This window comes from Ciconia boyciana, chromosome 5 (assembly GCF_034638445.1).
Source record: "Ciconia boyciana chromosome 5, ASM3463844v1, whole genome shotgun sequence".
Classification (NCBI taxonomy): Eukaryota; Metazoa; Chordata; class Aves; order Ciconiiformes; family Ciconiidae; genus Ciconia; species Ciconia boyciana.
The window spans coordinates 6913274-6932613 of NC_132938.1; the positions used below are offsets into that span (position 1 = coordinate 6913274).

A 19340-nucleotide genomic window follows, 5' to 3' on the forward strand; every position below is an offset into this window, starting at 1 on the left:
AGTGTTGTCCCAAAAATCAGGGTTCGTTTACCCGGTGTGCAAAATGCCGATTTTGCCAAATTTTTGCCAATTTTGCAAAATGCCAATATACACACAGAGCAGAGGTATTTTATTGCATGTTTGCACGGGTGCCTGTCCCAAGACAGCACACCCACAGCCTTCAAATTAACAGTTATTTATGCACAAAGCATTAACATATTCAACTTTCTAATACATACGCAGTATTCTTCTGTTAAATGATTCGTTAAAATCTCTTCATCTAGCATGTAAATTAGTACGCATGCTTAGTCGTTATTCTTCAACCTCATCATTTGAGTCAGTGGTATAACTGGGGTAGGCGGTCTGTGAGTTGGTCGTGATCTCCCCCTGCCAGAATTACCTTTCCCGTAGTTTCCTACCTTTTTAGCAGATCCAAGCGGTTCTTCATGGTTTACTAACTAGACTAGTAATGCATCAGTTACTTTTGCTTTTTGACAGCCACATCCTACTTATTTAGATAAAGGTACATTGTATGTACCTATCTACCCTATCTCCATCCTATGGAGATAGGGTAGGGCTCTACAGTGGATTTCTACAGCAGCATCCATCTTTATGTGGATTTCTGTAACAGCATCAATCTTTAAGTGAATTTGTGTATCTATATTTGATTATTACAACACAAGGGGAAGACATGAAGTCTAGTTTGAGTCACCCCTTGCATGACTAGATTTCACAAATACTTCTACTGTGCTTGCCTGCAATCTATGTAACAGGGGAGGGCAGGTGGTGACGTAACCTGCTCTGTCACCCGCTTTTTATTGCCCGTAACAGGTACGGCCCACCATGAACTCCTGTCAGTCCAATTCACAATGCCACCGACTCGGAGAAGGTGCCTGGGCAGTATAAACACCTTGGCCGAATCCTGTTAACTCCTCCGCACCCGCTCTCTCCAGCGTGTCAGTGCCACAGGCAGCGTCCCGCGGCTTTACAGGGCTGTGTGAGGGGTGTGGAGCTGCGCGGGGCCGTGTGAAGCCGCGCGGGGCCGTGTGAAGCCCTGCGGGGCCGTGTGAAGCGCGGCTGCGCCCGGGCCTCGCTGACCGTTGGGACCCCCGCGAGGGGCGGGGCGAGGGGCGGGGCGGGACTGCTCGGCCACCACCCGCCCCGCCCGCACCGGCGGCGCATGGGCAGTGCCGGCGGGGGCGGGGTGGAGCCGTGCGCATGCGTGGGAAAGGGGCATGCGCGGTGGGGATCGCCCGCCCCTGACAGCGGGCGGGGTGGGGAACCCGGAAGGGCCGGGCGGCGCGAGGCGGCTGCCGCCATGGGCCTCTTCGGGAAGACCCCGGAGAAGCCGCCCAAGGAGCTGGTGAGGCCCCGGCGGCGCCGCCGCCTCAGGCGGAGGCTGGGAGGCGGCGGGGACGTGTGGCTCGGGGGCGGTGGCCTCGGTGCACGGCGTTGCTATGGCGCCGGGCGGGGGCTGCGGAGGGGCCGGGCCCGGCTTGGGCGAGGCACTGTGGCGCCGGGGCCCTCGCCTGACAGCACCCGGCCCGGGACTGAGGGGAAGCGGCGAGCCCGCACCCCCGCAGCGGGGGAGAGGAGGGTCTGGAGCGGTCGGGGTGCCCCGGTGAGGTCTGTCCCGGGGTATCGCTGTGGCGGCTGGGCCTCAGCAGCAGGTGAAGAGCCCTGGTACTCCGTCCCCAGACGGGCTGGGGGCACCCGCGCTCGGTTACTTCATTTCTTCCGAAATGCAGCAACTTCTTAACACGCTCGGCCCGCTGTCAGAGCGCTCCTGCAGCCTGGGGGTGTGCAGAGACTTGGCGGGGGGGGGGGGCTTCTCAGGGCCACAGAAGCAGTAGCCAAAGGAGCGGTGCATCCTAGGTGGTGTGGTTTGGGGAGGCTTAGTTAGCGGCTCCTGGATTTTTAGCTTGCTGTTAGCTGTCTTCCATAACTTCTAGCTCTCCGGCTTCGTTAGGGGCTTCTAGCTCCTGCTGCAAAAACAGGCTTAAAAATATGAATAGCTGAAATATTGGCACTTGGTGTTTTTTTGAGTGTGCAGGCATACTTTGTAAGCCTTGCTTCTACCCACACAGTTATAATGTCACAGTGAAATGAAGTAATCGAGATACTGATGGATTTCACTGTTGCCTTTCATAAATCACTACTAATATATTAATGAAACAATCTATTTGGTGGGGGGAAAGATCAAATACATTAGAGGTACTAAAAAAGCAATAGGGAGAAGGTGACAGATACTGAAATTGAAGGCTTAGAAGAGCTGCAGTGTCACAGATATTCCCTGCTGCTTTGTAGCAACCAAGTCCCAGGGGAGCAGGCTGTAGTCATCGCTTGTGGGGTGATAGCGTTAGATAAGGAATATACTTTTGATAGTGTACTTTCCCTTCCTCCTCTACCTGTGTCAGAGCACCATGCAGGCTGATTATAGTTTGCTCCATTCATGAGTAGTGTTGGAAGATACCACAGAGAAATGGGGTTTGGAGATTGCTGCTCTTGATGGAGGGATAAAGCAGCAGACAACCATTTAACCCGCACGATGTGGTTATACGGCACGGATGAGTTCTTGTTGTTTCATGTCCAACAACCACTCTTCCCTTTCCATAACTGACAAGCTTGCTGTGTTTTCTAGTAACACAGCCTGTCTGTGGGTCATCTTGGAGCTGTTTGCAGAAAAGCCTGCAAAGGCGTTAGAAAACAGGCGTGTCTGACCCGTAGGGAGAAATGACGTGGGTCGCCTTGCAGTCATGAGCACATTCTTGGGTTGCAGGCTGGCATGATGACTTCACAGGTCATAACAGCGCTGTTGAGAAACCCATTAATAGTAAGAAGTTTCTTTCCTCCTGCATCTAACTACGCAGCTTTAGAAGGAAGGAGTTGTTATTTCTGCTTACTAGATGATGGGGAAACAGCACCACTTACCTCCTGTCTGCTGGCAGCTGTACACAAGATACTGTCCCTGAGTAGGGCTACAGAAAGCAGTCTCAGCACCACAGGAGGTGGCTGATGATGGGAAGAGGTTGAGATTGTTGTGGTGGCGGTGAGACACCCTGGGTTTGTTTGTATGCTCGCTGTCTGTTGATGCGAAAGAACTTATTGGATGAATGATACAGGGCAAACATCTTCATAGAGTCATAGAATGCTTTGGATTCTACAGGTCTTCTAGTCCAACCCCCCTGCAAGAGCAGGGACATCTTTAACTAGATCAGGTTGCTCAGAGCCCCATCCAGCCTGACCTTGAACGTTTGCAGGGATGGGGCCTCCACTACCTCTCTGGGAAACCTGTGCCAGTGTCTCACCACCCTCATTGTAAAAAATTTCTTTCTTAAATCCAGTCTAAATCTGCCCTCCCTTAGTTCAAAACCATTGCTCCTTGTCCTGTCACAACAGGCCTTGCTAAAAAGTCAGTCCCTGTCTTTCCTATAGGCCCCCTTTAAGTACTGGAAGGCTGCTATAAGGTCTCCCCGGAGCCTTCTCTTCTCCAGGCTGAACAACCCCAACTCTCTCAGCCTGTCCTCATAGGAGAAGTGCTCCAGCCCTCGGATCATTTTCATGGCCCTCCTCTGGACCCGTTCCAACAGCTCCATGTCCTTCTTGTGCTGAGGTCTCCAGAGCTGGACGCAGTACTCCAGGTGAGGTCTCACCAGAGCAGAGTAGAGGGGCAGAATCACCTCCCTCGACCTGCTGGCCACACTGCTTTTAATGCAGCCCAGGATACAGTTGGCCTTCTGGGCTGTGAGTGAACATTGTTGGCTCATGTCCAGCTTTTCATCCACCAGTACCCCCAAGTCCTTTTCCGCAGGGCTGTTCTCGATCACATCATCCCCCAGCCTGTATTGAAACCGAGGATTGCCCCGATCCAGGTGCAGGACCCTGCACTTGGCCTTGTCGAACCTCACGAGGTTCTCACAGGCCCACTTCTCCAGCTTGTCCAGGTCCCTCTGGATGACATCCCATCCTTCTGGTGTATCAGCTGCACCACTCAGCTTGGTGTCATTTGCAAACTTGCTGAGGGTGCACTCGATCTCACTGTCAATGTCATTGATGAAAATATTGGACAGCACTGGTCCCAGTACAGACCCCTGAGGGACACCACTTGTCACTGATCTCCATCTGGACATTGAGCCATTGACTGCCACTCTCTGGATGCGACCATCCAACCAATTCCTTATCCACCGAACAGTCCACCCATCAAGTCCATACCTCTCCAATTTAGAGAGGAGGATGTTGTGGGGGACCATGTCAAAGGCTTTACAGAAGTCCAGATAGATGACATCCATTGCTTTTCCTTTGTCCACTGATGTGGTAACTCCCTCGTAGAAAACCACTAGGTTGGTCAGGCAGGACTTGCCCTTGGTGAAGCCATGTTGGCTGTCTCGAATCACCTCCCTGTCTTCCATGTACTCTAGTGTAGCTTCTAGGAGGATCTGTTCCATGATCTTCCCAGGCACAGAGGTGAGGCTGACAGGTTGGTAGTTCCCAGGGTCATCCTTTCTACCCTTTTTAAAGATGGGCACAATGTTTCCCTTCTTCCAGTCACCAGGGACCTCATCTGACTGCCATGACTTTTCATATATCATGGAGAGTGGCTTGGCAGCTACATCAGCCAGTTCCCTCAGGACTCTGGGATGCATCTCATCAGGTCCCATAGACTTATATATGTTCAGGTTCCTCAGGTGGTCACGAACCTGATCTTCCCTTACAGTGGGAGGGGTTTTACCCCCCTGGTCCCCAACATGTTGTCCATTGACTCGGGAGGGGTGAGGAGAGCAGTTGCCAGAGAAGACTGAAGCAAAAAAGTTGTTGAGTACCTCAACCTCAGTCTGTTGATACTAGGTCACCATTCTTGTTCATCAGTGGAGGTACGCTTTCTTTAACTTTCCTTTTCTGGTTGATATACCTGTAGAAGCCCTTCTTGTTATTCTGTGCATCCCTTGCCAAGTTCAGCTCCAGCTGCACCTTGGCCTTCCTGACCCCATCCCTACACAAGCAGGCAGTGTCCCTATACTCTTCCCAGGTTACCTGTCCCTGCTTCCACTGCCTGTGTGGTTCCCTCTTGCTCTTCAGTTTGACCAGCATGTCTTGACTCAGCCATGCTGGTCTCTTCCCTTCCTTGCCTGATTTCCTACATCTGGGGACGGAGAGCTCTTGCACTTTATGGAAAGCATCCTTAAAGATCTGCCAGCTCTGTTCTGCTCCCCTGTCTCTGAGGACTGTTTCCCAGGGGGTCCTACTGACTAACTCCTTGAAGAGCTGGAAGTTTGTTTTCCTAAAATTTAGGGTCCTGACTATACTCCTCATCTGTCCCATATCCCTCAGGACTGTGAACTCCACCAGTGCGTGATCACTGGAGCCTAGGCTGCCTCCAGTCTTGACGTCACTGATGAGCTCACTTGCATTGGTGACCGTCAGGTCCAGTATTGCATCCCCTTGGGTAGGGGTGTCTATTACCTGGGTTAAGAAGTTATCCTCAATGCACTCCAGGAGTCTCCTGGATTGCCTACAGCTTGCTGTGCTACTTTTCCAGCAGATGTCGGGGTGGTTGAAGTCCCCCAGGTAGGACAAGAGCTTGTGAGCGTGATGCCTCCTGTAGCTGGAGGAAGAAGTCTTCATCAGTAGGCTCTCCTTGATCAGGTGGCCTGTAGTAGACACCAACCACAAGGTTCCCTTTGTGTTCAGTCCTTGTGAGGAGCTAGTGATGCATTTCAGCCTGTCTAAAGCTGGGGGTCTACTATACATGCCATGCCTGGATTGTTTGAGCCTAAAACGTGGTTTTCCTCCAGTGTAGTCTGAGTGGTTGATTTCAGCTTAGTGTTTTGCTGGCTGACTCTCCAGTGTGATGCGGTGCTGTGAGAACGATGCTTTTGTTTATGTCAGAACTGGAAGCAGATTAGCTTCATCAGCATGGAGTTGTGCTCAGGGTAATTAGCCTTGCTTAGTTGACCAAAGCGCTTTTATTCCCAGCATTGCTACCTCTGCACTGCATTGTGCCATGGTTTGTAGCCATATCCCTGTATCCTGCGTGAGGTCGGCAATACAACTTCTTTACTGCTCAACAAATTGCCGTGTCTCATGTAACTGGAAGCATGCGGTAGTCTAGATGAGAGTCAATGGGATTTCCTCCTCTTCTTACACACAAAATTGGTGATGCATGTTGGGAAGACCAGGGAATGAAGAAGCACCCAGCTCTGTCTTTATGAGGACAGTTGTGTGAAGCAGCTTATTCCTGGGCAGTATTAGGGATAAGCTGTCAAAGAGTTTTCTGCTGTGGGAGTTATCAGGGACTGATGGCAACATATGACCAGTTGTGGTTTAATGGTGTCTTTGTTCTGGGTTGTGCATCACAGAGGCAGAATCTGTGAATCCTGCTGTAGTTCATTTGACAGTTGCCGATTGTGCTTGTACATGAAGGCTTAATAAATGTTGGTTTGTTCCAGAATACAACTTGTAGAGCAAATCTCTAGATCTTACATTTGAGGCGTGACAGGTGGCCAGCCAGAGTTCAGTCATGCTTTACCTCAGTCTCTTCCCCCTCTTCTCTCCATCTAGTATAGGCATACTCAAAAGAGGGACCTTCTTAGCCTCTTATCAGCGTGAGGAATGAATCTACATGAAATTTCTCTGCCCTGTCCTGAACAGCAAGAGGAGAGGCTGCAGTTGGTCCAGCAAGGGTTTTTTTTTTTTCTTCCCTGTAATAAAACAGGATTCAGCTAAAAGGTACAGAAGCTTTCTGAAACCCCTTCAAAACTTCTGCACACCCATAATGTACACACAGAGCTCTGCTAGGCTTTTGTGGGTTTTTTTCAGCAGATTTTACGCATGGGCCACTCAGGTGGTGGTTGTTGTCTGTAGTCAAAATGTGGTCTTGTTCATTGTGACTGAGCGCACTTCTTTTGAGACCGGCAGAAGTCTAAGAATCTGTCTTGCTCTGCTGGGCTCATGCACCGAAGAGCGCGCTTTTTACAGTTCTGTTATAAAGCTTATTCAGGTAGACGAAGCTTTTTATTTGAATTTTAAAAATCACATAAAAATCAGGGCGATTTTCATACAAAACTATTCATACAGCCAACTAGACTTCTTGAGTGGCCTGTGCACTGGCATGTACAGTGTGCAAGTGGATCCATGAACTAGAGGTCATCTTAATACTTAGGGTTTTTTTAGATACTGTGCAAAATCTCTGCTGCTAATAATAGCAGTAGCATCAGAGCTCCACAAGCATTTGGCACTCTGTATGCTAGTATTATCTCCCGATTCTTGCTTCTGGTTCTACAGCCCCTCTCTGCTTCCTCGTTTACCACAAGTGCTTCCAGTTCTCAGTTGGACGTCTGGCAGCTGCTGCCTGTCTGATGTCTCTGCTTCCCCAGAGGGGTGTTCAGGGCAAGTGGTGCTCCCCACCTCCTTCAGCAGCCTGTGCTGGGGGAGCCAGGAGTGCTGGAACAGAGAGATCTTGGTGGGTCCCAGGAGGGAAGCTGTAGAGGGGGTGGCTGTGTTTGAACCTCACCAAATGCAGGGGAAGGGAAGCTGGAGGGCAGAGCTGCCATGTAGAGGGACCTGAGCAAGTGGGAGGAACGGGCCGGCAGGAACCTCATTATGTTGAGCAATGCAGAGTTATGTATGTGGGACAACCATTGCTGCACGTAGGGATGTGCAGCCTGGGGCTGGCTGGCAGCAGCTCTGCAGGAAAGGACCTGGGCTTCCCACGGATAATAAACTGAGTTAGCAGTGTGCATTCGCAGCGGTGAGGGCAAATGGGGCTGCATTAGTGAATTGTAATCATCAAGTTGAGGCAAATGGTTTTTCAGTTACTCTGCTGTATTCGGCATTAATAAGGCCACATCTGCAAAACAGTGTCTCGGTTTGGGCACCCAGTTCAAGAAGGATATCAACAAACTGGGGAGACTGCGGCAGAGGGCCACCAAAGTGGCAGAGGACTGGAGCCCATGATACAGGAGGAGAGGCTGAGGGAACTGGGCTTGTTTTAGCTTGGTGAAGAGAAGACGAAGGGGCAAGAGTCTAAAGCCTTTCACTGCCCCTACTGGGGTTGTAGTGAAGGCAGAGCCAGGTACTTTTCAGGTGTGCCCAGTGACAGGAAAGAGGCTACAGCCACAGGTGGCCAGAGGAGAATTCTGAATTGGACATGAGGGAAGTTCCTCACCACAGGAGCGACTAAGTGCTGGGAGAGATGCCCAGAGTGGCTGTGAAGTCTCTGCCCTCAGACGGTGTCAAAACTCAATGGACAAGGCCCCAAGCAACCTGTCTCAACTCTGAACTTGGTCCTGCTTTGAGTAGGAGGTTGGCTTGGAGACCTCCTGGGGCTCCTTCTGACTGAAAAGGGTAGTAGCACTCTTGGTGCTGTCATCCCATGCCAAAGTTTCTACCTTATGCTGAAACCCCCTGCGGCACGTTTCCTCTGCACAGCGACGTCACTGTGATGTGGGAAGTTAGCCAGGCAGTGAGCGTCTCCAGTTCACAAATCGTGTCCTCATTAACTCCTTGCCTGAATGGTAAGAGGAGTGCAATAATTGGTGGTATCTCTGCAATGCTTTTTTTATTTGAATAATGACATATTTAAACATGACTCATAACTTAAAGCTTGTGCATTGTGAAGTGCATCTTTTGATATTGAATGGATAAGTTACCTGAAAGTATAAAAGCATAGTTTTAAAGTTGGACTTTCAAGTAACTCTCACTTTCTCTTTTTAAGGTCAATGAATGGTCCTTGAAGATAAGGAAAGAAATGAGAGTGATTGATAGACAGATCAGAGGTTTGTACTTATGTCTCATTTTTTGTTTTTCCTTTCCCTCTCTGCCTTCAAGGTTTTTTTGCTTTAATTGGGGGAGGCTGTGAAATCTAATAACCTGGGATACTCTATCGCATCTGGAGTAAAGGAAGATGAATGTGATCCTGGGGCCAGACTTAGTCTGTGTTACAAAATGACGTCGTTGTGACGTTCTCCAAGTAAAATTTTCAAAAGAACCTGAATATTGTATGCTTCCACTAAGACATAATGCTCTTAAATCCCATTTGGTAAAATGAATTAGACTTATTATCCAGAACTCCAGCGACATTGATTTAATGAATAGTATCGGTGTGGTATGTAATTACACGTGTAGAAAGTTCCACAGGTATGTACTGGCATGAAGTGCACATGCTAAACAAAAGTAGCTTGCTGTCAGCTTGAGAAAATTGCGAGCAGGAGAGAAGAGAAAGAAAGACTTTTCTCAGTGGGAGTTTTGCTGTTAAATTATGGGCATTACACTTTTGAAGAGGTCTTGAAAAGCAGATGAGTTGCTTATTATTACACTGCCGCTAGTTCAGCTTCTTGTCCCCTCTTCTGCCCGCCTCCCCAGAATCTGAAAATAGATTTGGGGCAGATTCTGTTTTCCCCTTTTTGTCTTCTACCCTGCCCTCAGGATTGGTCCATGGGATGTGCTGGTAAAGGATGTTTTGTGTCATCATCTGGTTACTAGGCACATGCCTGTTTTGAGTGACTCCTCAAGGAGTACATTCTCCCTTCCCCCTTCCTCCCCAGCCCCATACTTCTGGACTAAGCTGGCAGGGTTCACATATTTTCCCACTTGTAGATTTGTACGAGTTGGTTGGAGAGAGGTGCTTGTGCAGTACAAAGTCTGTCTTTGTCCTCATTTTACAGATGAGGACAGGGTTTATGCCTCTTCCAGGAAAACCAATGTACAGTGATGTTCATTATGCTTGTGAATTGTTTTGCATTCTCCAAGGCACTTTGTGTGGCTGTATCGGGCACAGAGCAACTGAAACATGGCTGATGTTATTAGCAGAGTATGTTTTAGGGGCTGCATCTTCCATGGGAGCAAACTACTCACATGTTCACTATTGATGGTTTCTTGAAATTTTGGTTTTCTCTCAACTTTATGCATGCCATAATACTTCTAATGGCCTGTATAGATACTGGGTCATGTGGTAGTCTGATATTTTGATGTGGATGTAAATCTAATTATTGTAACAGCTTTAAACATCTCTGTATATGTATTTCAGAGTGTTACATTCAAAGAAATACAGTTCAGCACATAAGAGCTTAGACTAACCACTAACCACCTGCATCCCATTAAAATAAAGTACAGAATATCTTTGTAATGCCCCTGTTGTGCTAGGACTTCACATCGTACCAAATGTCAGCTGTGGAAGTACATGGTTCTGCTGGACACTTATCCGGCTAGCAGGCTGCTGCTGAGAGATGACAGGCACATGCCACTAAAGGGTTTTGTTTTGGGTTTTGTTGGTATGGGGTTTTTTGTTTTGTTTTGGGTTGGGTTTTTTTGTTGTTTGTTTGTTTGGGTGTGTGGGTTTTTTTTTGTTTTGTTTTTTTGTTGTTTTTTTCAAAAAATTACCCACTGTGGTTGGATTCTGCCATGCTTTATCATTTGGATTGAGATTTACCCAGGAAATAGCTGTAATCTTTGAGTAAGGATGCTGAGCTGGGACCTGTTTTAATTTCCCTGGGGAAGGCTCTGCTAGATGTTTTGATATGGCAACACTCAGACCCACCTGGGATGAACTGCGTGGGCTTGGATCACTCAAACACTTGGCTTGCCCGGTCAGCGCAGTTACTAATATAGCAACACACTGTTTCAAACCATCTGTTGTTGGACTCTTGCTGTTGTCGTGATTTCTGTTTGGTGTATGTTGCTTTTGAGGGCTTGGAAGGTTGGAAGAAATGAAAGGTATCCTTAGTATCCTTGTGACTTCAGAATTGAATTTCTCAAGTTAATGTAGTTGTAGTAATACAGTAACTTTGTGCTTTACTGAGCTTGCAAGTTCCTCTCACAGGTGCTTTGGACTGCTTTGTGCCTCTGTTGTGCTTGGTAGTGCTGCACAGGGGACTGGTGTAATGACTTTGGCTCACTAGAGGTGCATAGCTGGCATTGACCTTCAAAGGTGGCATTGACCATTCTTGCATATTTTATGCCACTAATCTCATATTCAGCAGTTCGTCATGCACGTGAAAGCATTCGCTCCAGTACGGGGCCCCACTACCCTAGTTTGGATGTAGTAACGCAATACTTGTGGTTGTTTTTAGCTTTGCAAAGTGAGTGTCATAATTCCTCAGTACTGCTGGAGTACTCTTGGTGCTTTCTGGTTTTTGCTGTAGCACTTCAGCAGTTTCCTACCTGTTCTGATATGCTGGGACTTGGCTCACTCGCATGTCTGACATACAGATGTCTTCAAGCTTGTGACATTTCTGCAGATAATAGTGGGGAAGCAAGAAGGAGTATGTTTTTCTGATGACGATCCTACGGATTTCTGCCGGTCCTTTAGGATAAAGATGCCATTGAATGATATTGAGAGAGTGACTCATCTTGAGTACAGGGTTCATTAATGCCCACGTGAGAAGCTGTGTCAAAGTCTCCAAGTTGGCCTGTGCCAAAAAGTATGTGTTGATGCCTTTGTTTTTATAAAAGGGCGACTTCTGGTTCTTGCCTACATGTAACTTCTGTCTGCTATAAATCAAGAAGACTCAAACAAAACCAAATTTGAACAAAGCCTTTGCTAGAAATAATTGTTCTTGTGGTCATTTCCTTCAACTCTTTGCAGGAAGGTGAGCCTAACCATTATTATCTGAATTCTTTATTTACTTTAGGATAATTTTTTTGCGGACTCTTGGATCCACATTTCATCAGTGGCTAATTTATTGCTGAGTCTGGGAAAGGAAGGGTGTTGTTTTAGCCCCTGCTTGTTCCTGCATTTCTTACTCTGAGTTTTTTGAGGTACCTGGCTTCTGCTGTACACAGCCAGCGTTATCTGGCTGTGAGTGAACAGTCACCCCAGATTTGCTAGAGAAACCTACGTTATTTAAGGAAGCCTATTTAGTGTATTGCAATATTGCAAATCCAACTATTTGGTGCTCATTTTGTACAGACTTAGTTCAGTACTCCTACTCCAGCATGCTCTTATAAAAAGCTGTTGAATGAAGCTGGATACCAAGAGAGTTGGAACAGACTGCTTTAAGTTATATCTAACGATTTACCAGCATACTAGTTTTCACTGATAAATTATCCATAGCTTTGGCACCAGCCAGCTAGCTTATAATTTGAATGTGCCAGTTTATAGAAACACCTAACACGTGTCTTAAAGTATGAGCAGTATAAACTCAGGACCTTAACTCCTTAAGTACAAGTATAGACTTGGCTGGGTATCCGGTTGAGGCTCAGTGAGTTGTGCCTGACGGGGGGAATAATTCAGTCAGTCTGCAAGGATGAAGGCTTTTTTTGGCAGTAATTAACAAATCTGTGGTTTTAAGTAACTCTTAAAGTTGTGGGCACACCCTTACAAATTCACTATATAAATGGTCATGCTTTTTAAAATTTTTTTAAAGGCAGCGTATATCTAAGACTTTCTAGCCTCTGTGAGATCAGCCTTCTACAATCTTTCTGAATGTATTTTTTTCAGAAAAACACATTTCAGGGATTTAGAAACAGTGAGGACAATTTTGCCTACAACAGCCCGCAAATTCACTTGAAGGTGGGCATATGGGTTAAGCTTTGAATGTAGTCTGACAGGTAAGCATTTTTGCTAGTAAAATGCCTGTCTATCTTCTGAGACTACGAGTTTTAAACTCCTTGTGACAACGTTGTTCCTTCCTGGTAAAGTAGGGCTATCTGGTGATGAACATGGAAGAGGTAATCTTGTAAGCAGGAAATCAGTACAGTAGTCTTAAACTGTGTGTGTATATATTATATATGGGTGTATATATTTTATATACATAAATCAGGCCAGTTTAATAGTCAGGAAGTTATTCTGAAGTTGTAAGTCAAGTAGTCATCTCAGAGTGCTTTGTTCTTACTGGACCTTTTTTGCTTCTTAAGAATTCATCTTAGTCCACTCAGCTTCATGCAGTGATATTCCTGGACAGTCCTTTACAGTACTCTTAACTGCAAAGGAAATTACAGAGCTGGATATTTAGTAATGAGAATTTTCCTATTAATATTTAGTTGAATTAATCAGCTAACACGTAAATCAGCCTAGAACAAGGTCTTTGAGTAACAGGGGGGATCTGAAATCAAGCAGAAACGATTCTTTGTATTGAAAATACACCCCAACAAATGACTGGTTTCTCTTCCAAATCCTTAGCAGTTTATCGCTATTTGCTGTGTTTTTCTGTACTCCAGATATCCAGAGAGAAGAGGAGAAGGTGAAGCGGTCAATAAAGGATGCTGCCAAAAAGGGTCAGAAAGATGTGTGTGTGATCTTGGCGAAGGAACTGATCCGCTCTCGAAAGGCTGTAAGCAAACTCTATGCATCCAAAGCTCACATGAACTCTGTTCTCATGGGGATGAAGAATCAGCTTGGTAAGAACACCTTCTAAGCGCTTCTAGCTTTAGAGGTGAGGTCTGGGTTTCCATTTTCAGAACCGAGGTCAAATGCAGACAGAGCTTGAATTTGTAAGCAGTCCTATTCTTGTGAAAGGCAGCTGGTTCCAGTGGGCTTCAGGACCGAGGGAAGTTCCACCCCTAGCAGGCCCAGAGGTGTGAGACTGCTGCAGTTCCACGTCCCCCCATCCAGCCAGGCTGAGCACCTATTCCCAGTTGGCACACACGCCCACACATGCTTACAGCAGCGCCTTTACCAGCACCCATGTAAACACACGCAGCTTTCACACAAACATGAACAGCACTGACAGCTCAATCCTGGTCTTCCTCTTCAGCTGATCAGGACTGAGGTCCACTAGTAGAATACATATCTATACACACATGCACAATATATGGGTTGTTCCAGTAGCTGCTCTCAGACACTCAGTCTAAGCTGGCCACGTATCTGGTAACTGGCCCCAGATCTCCTCCTCTGCCTGAGCTTTGTGGTCTTCCCTGGTCCACCTTGATCCCTCCCTTTCTCCACCTTCAGTCCTTCCCCTAAACATCCAATAAAAAGTTTCTCGTGTTCAATCACATTCCTGCAATCCCCTTAAAAGATTCCATAATAAGTTTTTCTTGGTTCAAAAAACACTCTTTTCCCCAGCATCCCATACCGAGTCCTATATCCCTGTAGGCAATAAGACCCTTCAGTCTGCAGGATGTTCTGGAGACCCTTTCCCCACTCTCCGGTCTGGACGGGTTTCCCACGCTGGTCTCTGGAGTAGTCGGGGAGCTCCCAGTTGGCTTCCTGGGGTTCCTACCCCTCATTGTTCCCTAGATCCTTGCTGGCTCTCTGTTTCCTCTGATGAGCTGCTCAACAGATAATCTAACACCTCTCCTCAGAGCCTGAGGGTTGCAGTGACATGAGAATCACGTGCTCTGAAACAGAACTCGCTTCCAGTAATGTGGGGCACGTTTTTAGTGTGCATTCGTAAACAGTTTGAATGCGTGCCTAATATCCCTGTATCCTTGTGGAGCCTGTTGTTGTTACTGATTTTGACAGGATCTGTAACATGAGGTTTATTTCCTTCAGTAGAATTCCCTTCATCTTGTAAATTATTGTTTCTTTAGCAAGAGTCTTAGGACGCTTACTAAGTCCTAAATGGAGATGGGGGGGACAGTGTTTGCTTTCCTTGATGTGGATTAATCGATTTGCCCTGTGGCTTAATACCTAGCTCTCTGTAAACCCTGCTTGGTCCTTTGTGCTCCCCCAGTACCAGCATATTTCCCTCATTCCTCGTTCCTTATCCACATCAGAAATCTGTTGTATTAGGCTTCCTGTAGTATTTTCCACACCTTAGAGCATTCCAGTCTGCGACGAGAGCAGAGCAGAAAGCATCGAAGCCAGGGAGAGACTTGGTTGAGGCTAACATGCACTGAAATGGCAAAGTATTTCATTATCCAAGCTAGTTGCTAGTAGGTTTTAACACTAGATGAGTGATAAATCAGGAGTTGCAATGTGAACCTTAAGTGTAATCTTAGGATAGGCTCCCCATGTACCTCATTCAGGAAAGGGAAGCAGAGGCCATCCTTGCAGCCTGAGGTGTCCTTTAAAAGGAAAAACTCCTCCTTACCGCTACCGGCATCTTCGTCTTACTGGGAATGTTCTGATACGCTTACCCAAGCGATAGGAAGGAATCTAGAGTTCTGGGTTTTGTATTAACTTGCTTCATCTTGGGGAAATGACTGCTAAAGGCAAGATTTCTGTTAGTTTGTTAACATTACAAGTGTAATGTTCTTAAAGAAATTAAGTATTAAAATGAAAAATAATATATGCTGTACCTTCATTTTGCTTCATTAAGGAGTGACCATTTTATGTACAAACAGGTAAGTTCTCCATGGCTAGGAAGCTGCAAAGTTAGATGGCACAATTCAAGAACCTCAAAGTACCCTTAGTTAATGCATTTTGATCTTGGTATATCAACATATATGAGAAGAGCTTTTAAGCTATATTATGAGAATAGCTTCTGGAAAGAATATTGTTAAATTCAGTTTAAACTACACTTAGTTCCAGCTTATCTGCTTCAGTATTAATTTTCTAGCTTACTGTTCGCTGTGAAACTATTGCACTAGATCTTTTGCCAGAGTTAGTTTCCCCTACCTGGTGTCAGGCGGAAGGTCACTAGTTTGGTCAGCAGCCAGATGTGGAGCTGGACTGTAGCTCTGCTGGTGAAACCCTCAGCAAGACCTCTGGCTGCTGAGGGGCACAGGCAGGAGCTCCTCGGGGATATCTCTTTATGAACTGCAGTGCAAGGGGGTGGAAATCTCTCTGCAGGCAATCTGGATTGCTCCAGGTAATCCCACAGGACCAGTATCTTTGCTAGAAACGTATTTTTTCCCATGTGGGTAGGAGTTGAGCTTTTCCAGGAAGGTAGACAAGAATGAAGAAGCAGGATGCCCATTTCTTTTTTTAATTAAACTGCCTAAATGCAAACAAATTTCATACATTTCCTCATGTATGGAGGATATAATTCCTCTCCTTTTGGTGGTGCATGGATCATTCAAGCTTTTCTATGCCTCTCCTTCCCAGCTGTCCTGAGAGTAGCAGGTTCATTGCAGAAGAGCACAGAAGTCATGAAAGCTATGCAAAATCTAGTCAAAATCCCTGAAATCCAAGCAACGATGAGGGAGTTGTCCAAGGAGATGATGAAGGTAAGATCTATAACATAAATAAGACTTGGGTGAACAACAGGTGGTTGTTAGCGTGCTGTGCAACCGCTTAGGTGGCCCCTTTGTCAGAGGGCTTGTGTGAGCTCTGACAAACAGAAATTAAAGTAACACACTAATAGCTGGGGACTTTCTAGCAAGTTCCTGTATGTGGGGAAAACCCTGATTGATACCTGCAATATGTTTGGTGTAAAGCTTGCAGCTGAAAAAAACTGCTCAGGTTGAGGATGGAAGAAGGAAGACCGGTCCCCGTACAGAGCGGTTGCGGCTTGGACTCCTCCCTAGTCCCAAGAGCAGGGGGAGACCGAGGCTCACAGCAGGGCTCACGCCTGTGCCCAGTGACCGCCCGTATCCCCGAGCTGCTCTCTGTGCTGGGGAGACCGAATTTCCTGCTTTCAGGGGTGAAAATGTTCATTAAGAAAGACCCACCACAGCCTCTTGTGGAGTGGGAAGCTGAAAATCCCATCGTAGGCAAGACGGCTATTCTGGTACTGGGTTTAAAACACCTAGGATAGTGTCTCCATCCGATGAAAGCGCTCTGATTTTAAAGGATACTACTTCCCTATCGTGGTTATTTTCTTTTCAGCTACCAAAGTTGTTTTGCCTTTTTCCCCCTCTTACCACTCCAGATAGTTTAGGTCAAATCAGCTTATTTCTTAATAATTTTACCATTGTGCACCAGAACAATTTGGCCATACCTGGGTTGCAGGCCCTGCAAAGGAATGTTTTCAGATGCAGATCTGAAAACAAAAAAAAGGGAAGTTATGTCAAACACTAATTTTACAGCATGTCATACAATTTATGCTTCATGACTGAAGCGTGTGAAATACAGCTGCAAACTTGGAGCAATCTGAGTTGTCAGTGTTTAGACATGCAACGACAAGGAATAACAGCTTGAGGGTTTCAAAGTGAGAACATGTGTGTTTAATCCTCAGTTTTCTTACTGCTTTTCCTGTGTGCCGCTTGTACAGATACGTGCTTAAACTGTAGGCTGGTGTGCTGGCCAACCCTCATGCAACAGGATAGCCTTGATCCAAAAAGCTTGAGCGTCAAGCTTGTTGTTAAATGCCGGGCTAGACATAACCTGATCTCGAAAATAGGAAGCGCGTCCTCTTACTCTGCTGTTTCCAAGGGCATCACGCGCTGCCTTTTTGTTTTCTGCTAGGCTGGTATTATAGAGGAAATGCTGGAGGACACCTTTGAAAGCCTGGAGGATCAGGAGGAAATGGAAGAGGAAGCCGAGATGGAAATTGACAAAATCCTTTTTGAAATTACAGCTGGTGAGTTTGTGTGTGTTTGCCGAGAGCGGAGCCTCGCCCCCGCTCTGTTCAGTACGAGACAGCAATTTAAATCTTGGTCTATTCTGACTTAACTGTGCTTTCCCAGTGGTGTCTTTGCCTTTGCTAATAGGCAGAGAGCTCTGACAAACTGGTTTCTCAGGGAGTACTGGCTGAGAAGGCCGGTGCGGTTCAGTAAAGCATAAATAATACACATCAGGTGATGTCTGTGCAGTTCTGTAATTGAGGCTTTAACAGGCTTGTACAGTCGATCTTCTTAACAAGGTGAAATTTGTCTGATTGACTGGATATACTATTCCTAATGAAGCCAGGAAATACTCAGCTGCATTGCCTTGACTCTTAGGCTATGCTGTGATTCCTGGCTGTAAAATGCTGTCAGCATCTTGAGTTGTTGGGGGGTAGGGGGAAACCACAAACCAAACGAACAAAAACCCCCTAAAACCAAAACCCAACCCAAACCCCCAACTTCTGCCTTACAGCTCATGAACTAGTGATCTACTGGTTTAGTTATTTGACTTAGATAATGCTAAGTCATAGCATTATGACTTAGATAAGGCTAGATAATCCTTAGCATGCTCCTTACCTGAATTTCTTGTGACATGGTGTGACAAATGTAGGTACCAGAGCTGCGTTCAGCTGTAACACGCTGAAAGTGCAGTTCCCCAGCTCCTGCCCTGCTGTTACCTTGTGCCTGCTGCTGGCTTGTTGCCCTCTCTTGTTCCTCACATCCTGCTTTGCTTTTTTCCATCCTGTTTCCTGGCTGGGAGCAGCTCCCTTCCTGCCGGGGCGAGCGGTGGGAGAGGCGAGCAGCAGGGCTGCGGTGGGAGCAGCTCCTCCCCGGCTCACCAGCCCGCTCAGGAGGGGCTGCCGGGTCAGTACTGCTGCATCAGCCAACAGCCTAGGGCCCATCAAGTCAACCAGTTCTTGTGTGTGACCTCTACCAAAAGTCACAGGTTGAATTATTTTAAATATCTGTACCTGAAAGCTGCTAATTATTAAATGAAGCCCTAACGCACACTAACAATGAGCCTGTTTGTTTGTTGTTTGCAGGGGCCTTGGGTAAAGCTCCTAGTAAAGTCACAGATGCTCTTCCAGAGCCCGAACCCATGGGAGCAGCTGCTGCTGTTGACGAGGAGGAAGACATTGAAGCAATGCAGTCACGACTAGCTACCCTCCGTAGCTAAGGATGAAACGAGTGTGTACAGTTTGCCTTTTTTTTTTTTTTTGCAATGAGATATTCTGTCCTACATTCAAAATGCAAAACTTAATATGTGAGAATACTTTATGTAATATATATATATTTTTTTTGCTTCCTGGGGAGTGTATTTGCCAAGAAACTACTGTAATATACTTCTTCTTGGGGAGTGCAGTCTGTAGAGATTATCTTACACTTTTCTGTTCAGCCCGTCTCCCCCATGAGGGGCTGTGGTGAAATGGCAATGGTGGTGTAATGTTATGTATTTTTAGATATAAAGTCCTGAAATACATTCTTAGCTTCAAGGACCATCTTTCCCTAAAAGGCACTTTGGCTCGATCCGCTACCACAAACCTTCAGTGGTAAGATCTTTGCTTTTCTGAATCACTACAAATTTTATTAAAGCTGCTTTTAACAGTTGCTTCTGTGCATCGGTTCAGTTTGCATCCCTTCAAACTCTTTTCACAAACAATATCCACCTCTAATAGCTTCCTTGTGGTTTTATAGCACCTTTTTTTTTTTTTTCTTTAGCAGGTTTAGGGCCTTCACAGCATAGCGAAAGAAAAGCTTCCAGTCAGAGCAGCTGTTTAATTGCTGCTCTCTTCCAGCGCTGTCCAGGCATCGTATGTTCGTGGGAGAGCCTTATTTAGCAAAGGCAGGCTCAGGCTGCCAGTCCTGCTGCGTGGCTTTCCTTCGGGGCCGGGAGTTCTGCCGCAGGCGAGAACGGCTGGTCAGGCGTAGTGATGCAGCAGCCCGCCTTGTGCTGCCAGGAGAGAGCGCTCCCTCCTCAGCCCTGGCAAGCG

General features: G+C 46.6%; 1 protein-coding gene across 3 annotated transcripts; it reads left to right on the forward strand.

Annotated features, from left to right (window-relative positions):
* Positions 1-1213: 1213 nt before the first annotated feature.
* On the forward strand, positions 1214-18957 carry CHMP3 (charged multivesicular body protein 3). Of its 3 annotated transcripts, XM_072862309.1 has the most exons (7): positions 1214-1342; positions 8693-8753; positions 13135-13314; positions 15908-16029; positions 17210-17324; positions 18393-18537; positions 18810-18957. In XM_072862309.1, exons 1-6 carry the CDS (start codon positions 1298-1300, stop codon positions 18524-18526), a joined length of 657 nt encoding a protein of 218 aa, XP_072718410.1. In that variant the 5' UTR covers positions 1214-1297; the 3' UTR covers positions 18527-18537; positions 18810-18957. The 3 variants fall into 3 exon arrangements, with proteins under 3 accessions (XP_072718410.1, XP_072718409.1, XP_072718411.1); XM_072862308.1 differs by having other exon boundaries at positions 18393-18957; XM_072862310.1 differs by lacking the exon at positions 1214-1342 and adding an exon at positions 6682-6705 and having other exon boundaries at positions 18393-18957.
* Positions 18958-19340: the final 383 nt, after the last annotated feature.

Coding starts and splice junctions, on each gene's coding strand:
- CHMP3 (XM_072862308.1), top strand. CDS start 1,298: ATGGGCCTCTTCGGGAAGACCCCGGAGAAGCCGCCCAAGGAGCTG. Junction 13,315..15,907: donor GGGGATGAAGAATCAGCTTG/GTAAGAACACCT, acceptor TCTCCTTCCCAG/CTGTCCTGAGAGTAGCAGGT. Junction 16,030..17,209: donor TGTCCAAGGAGATGATGAAG/GTAAGATCTATA, acceptor GTTTTCTGCTAG/GCTGGTATTATAGAGGAAAT.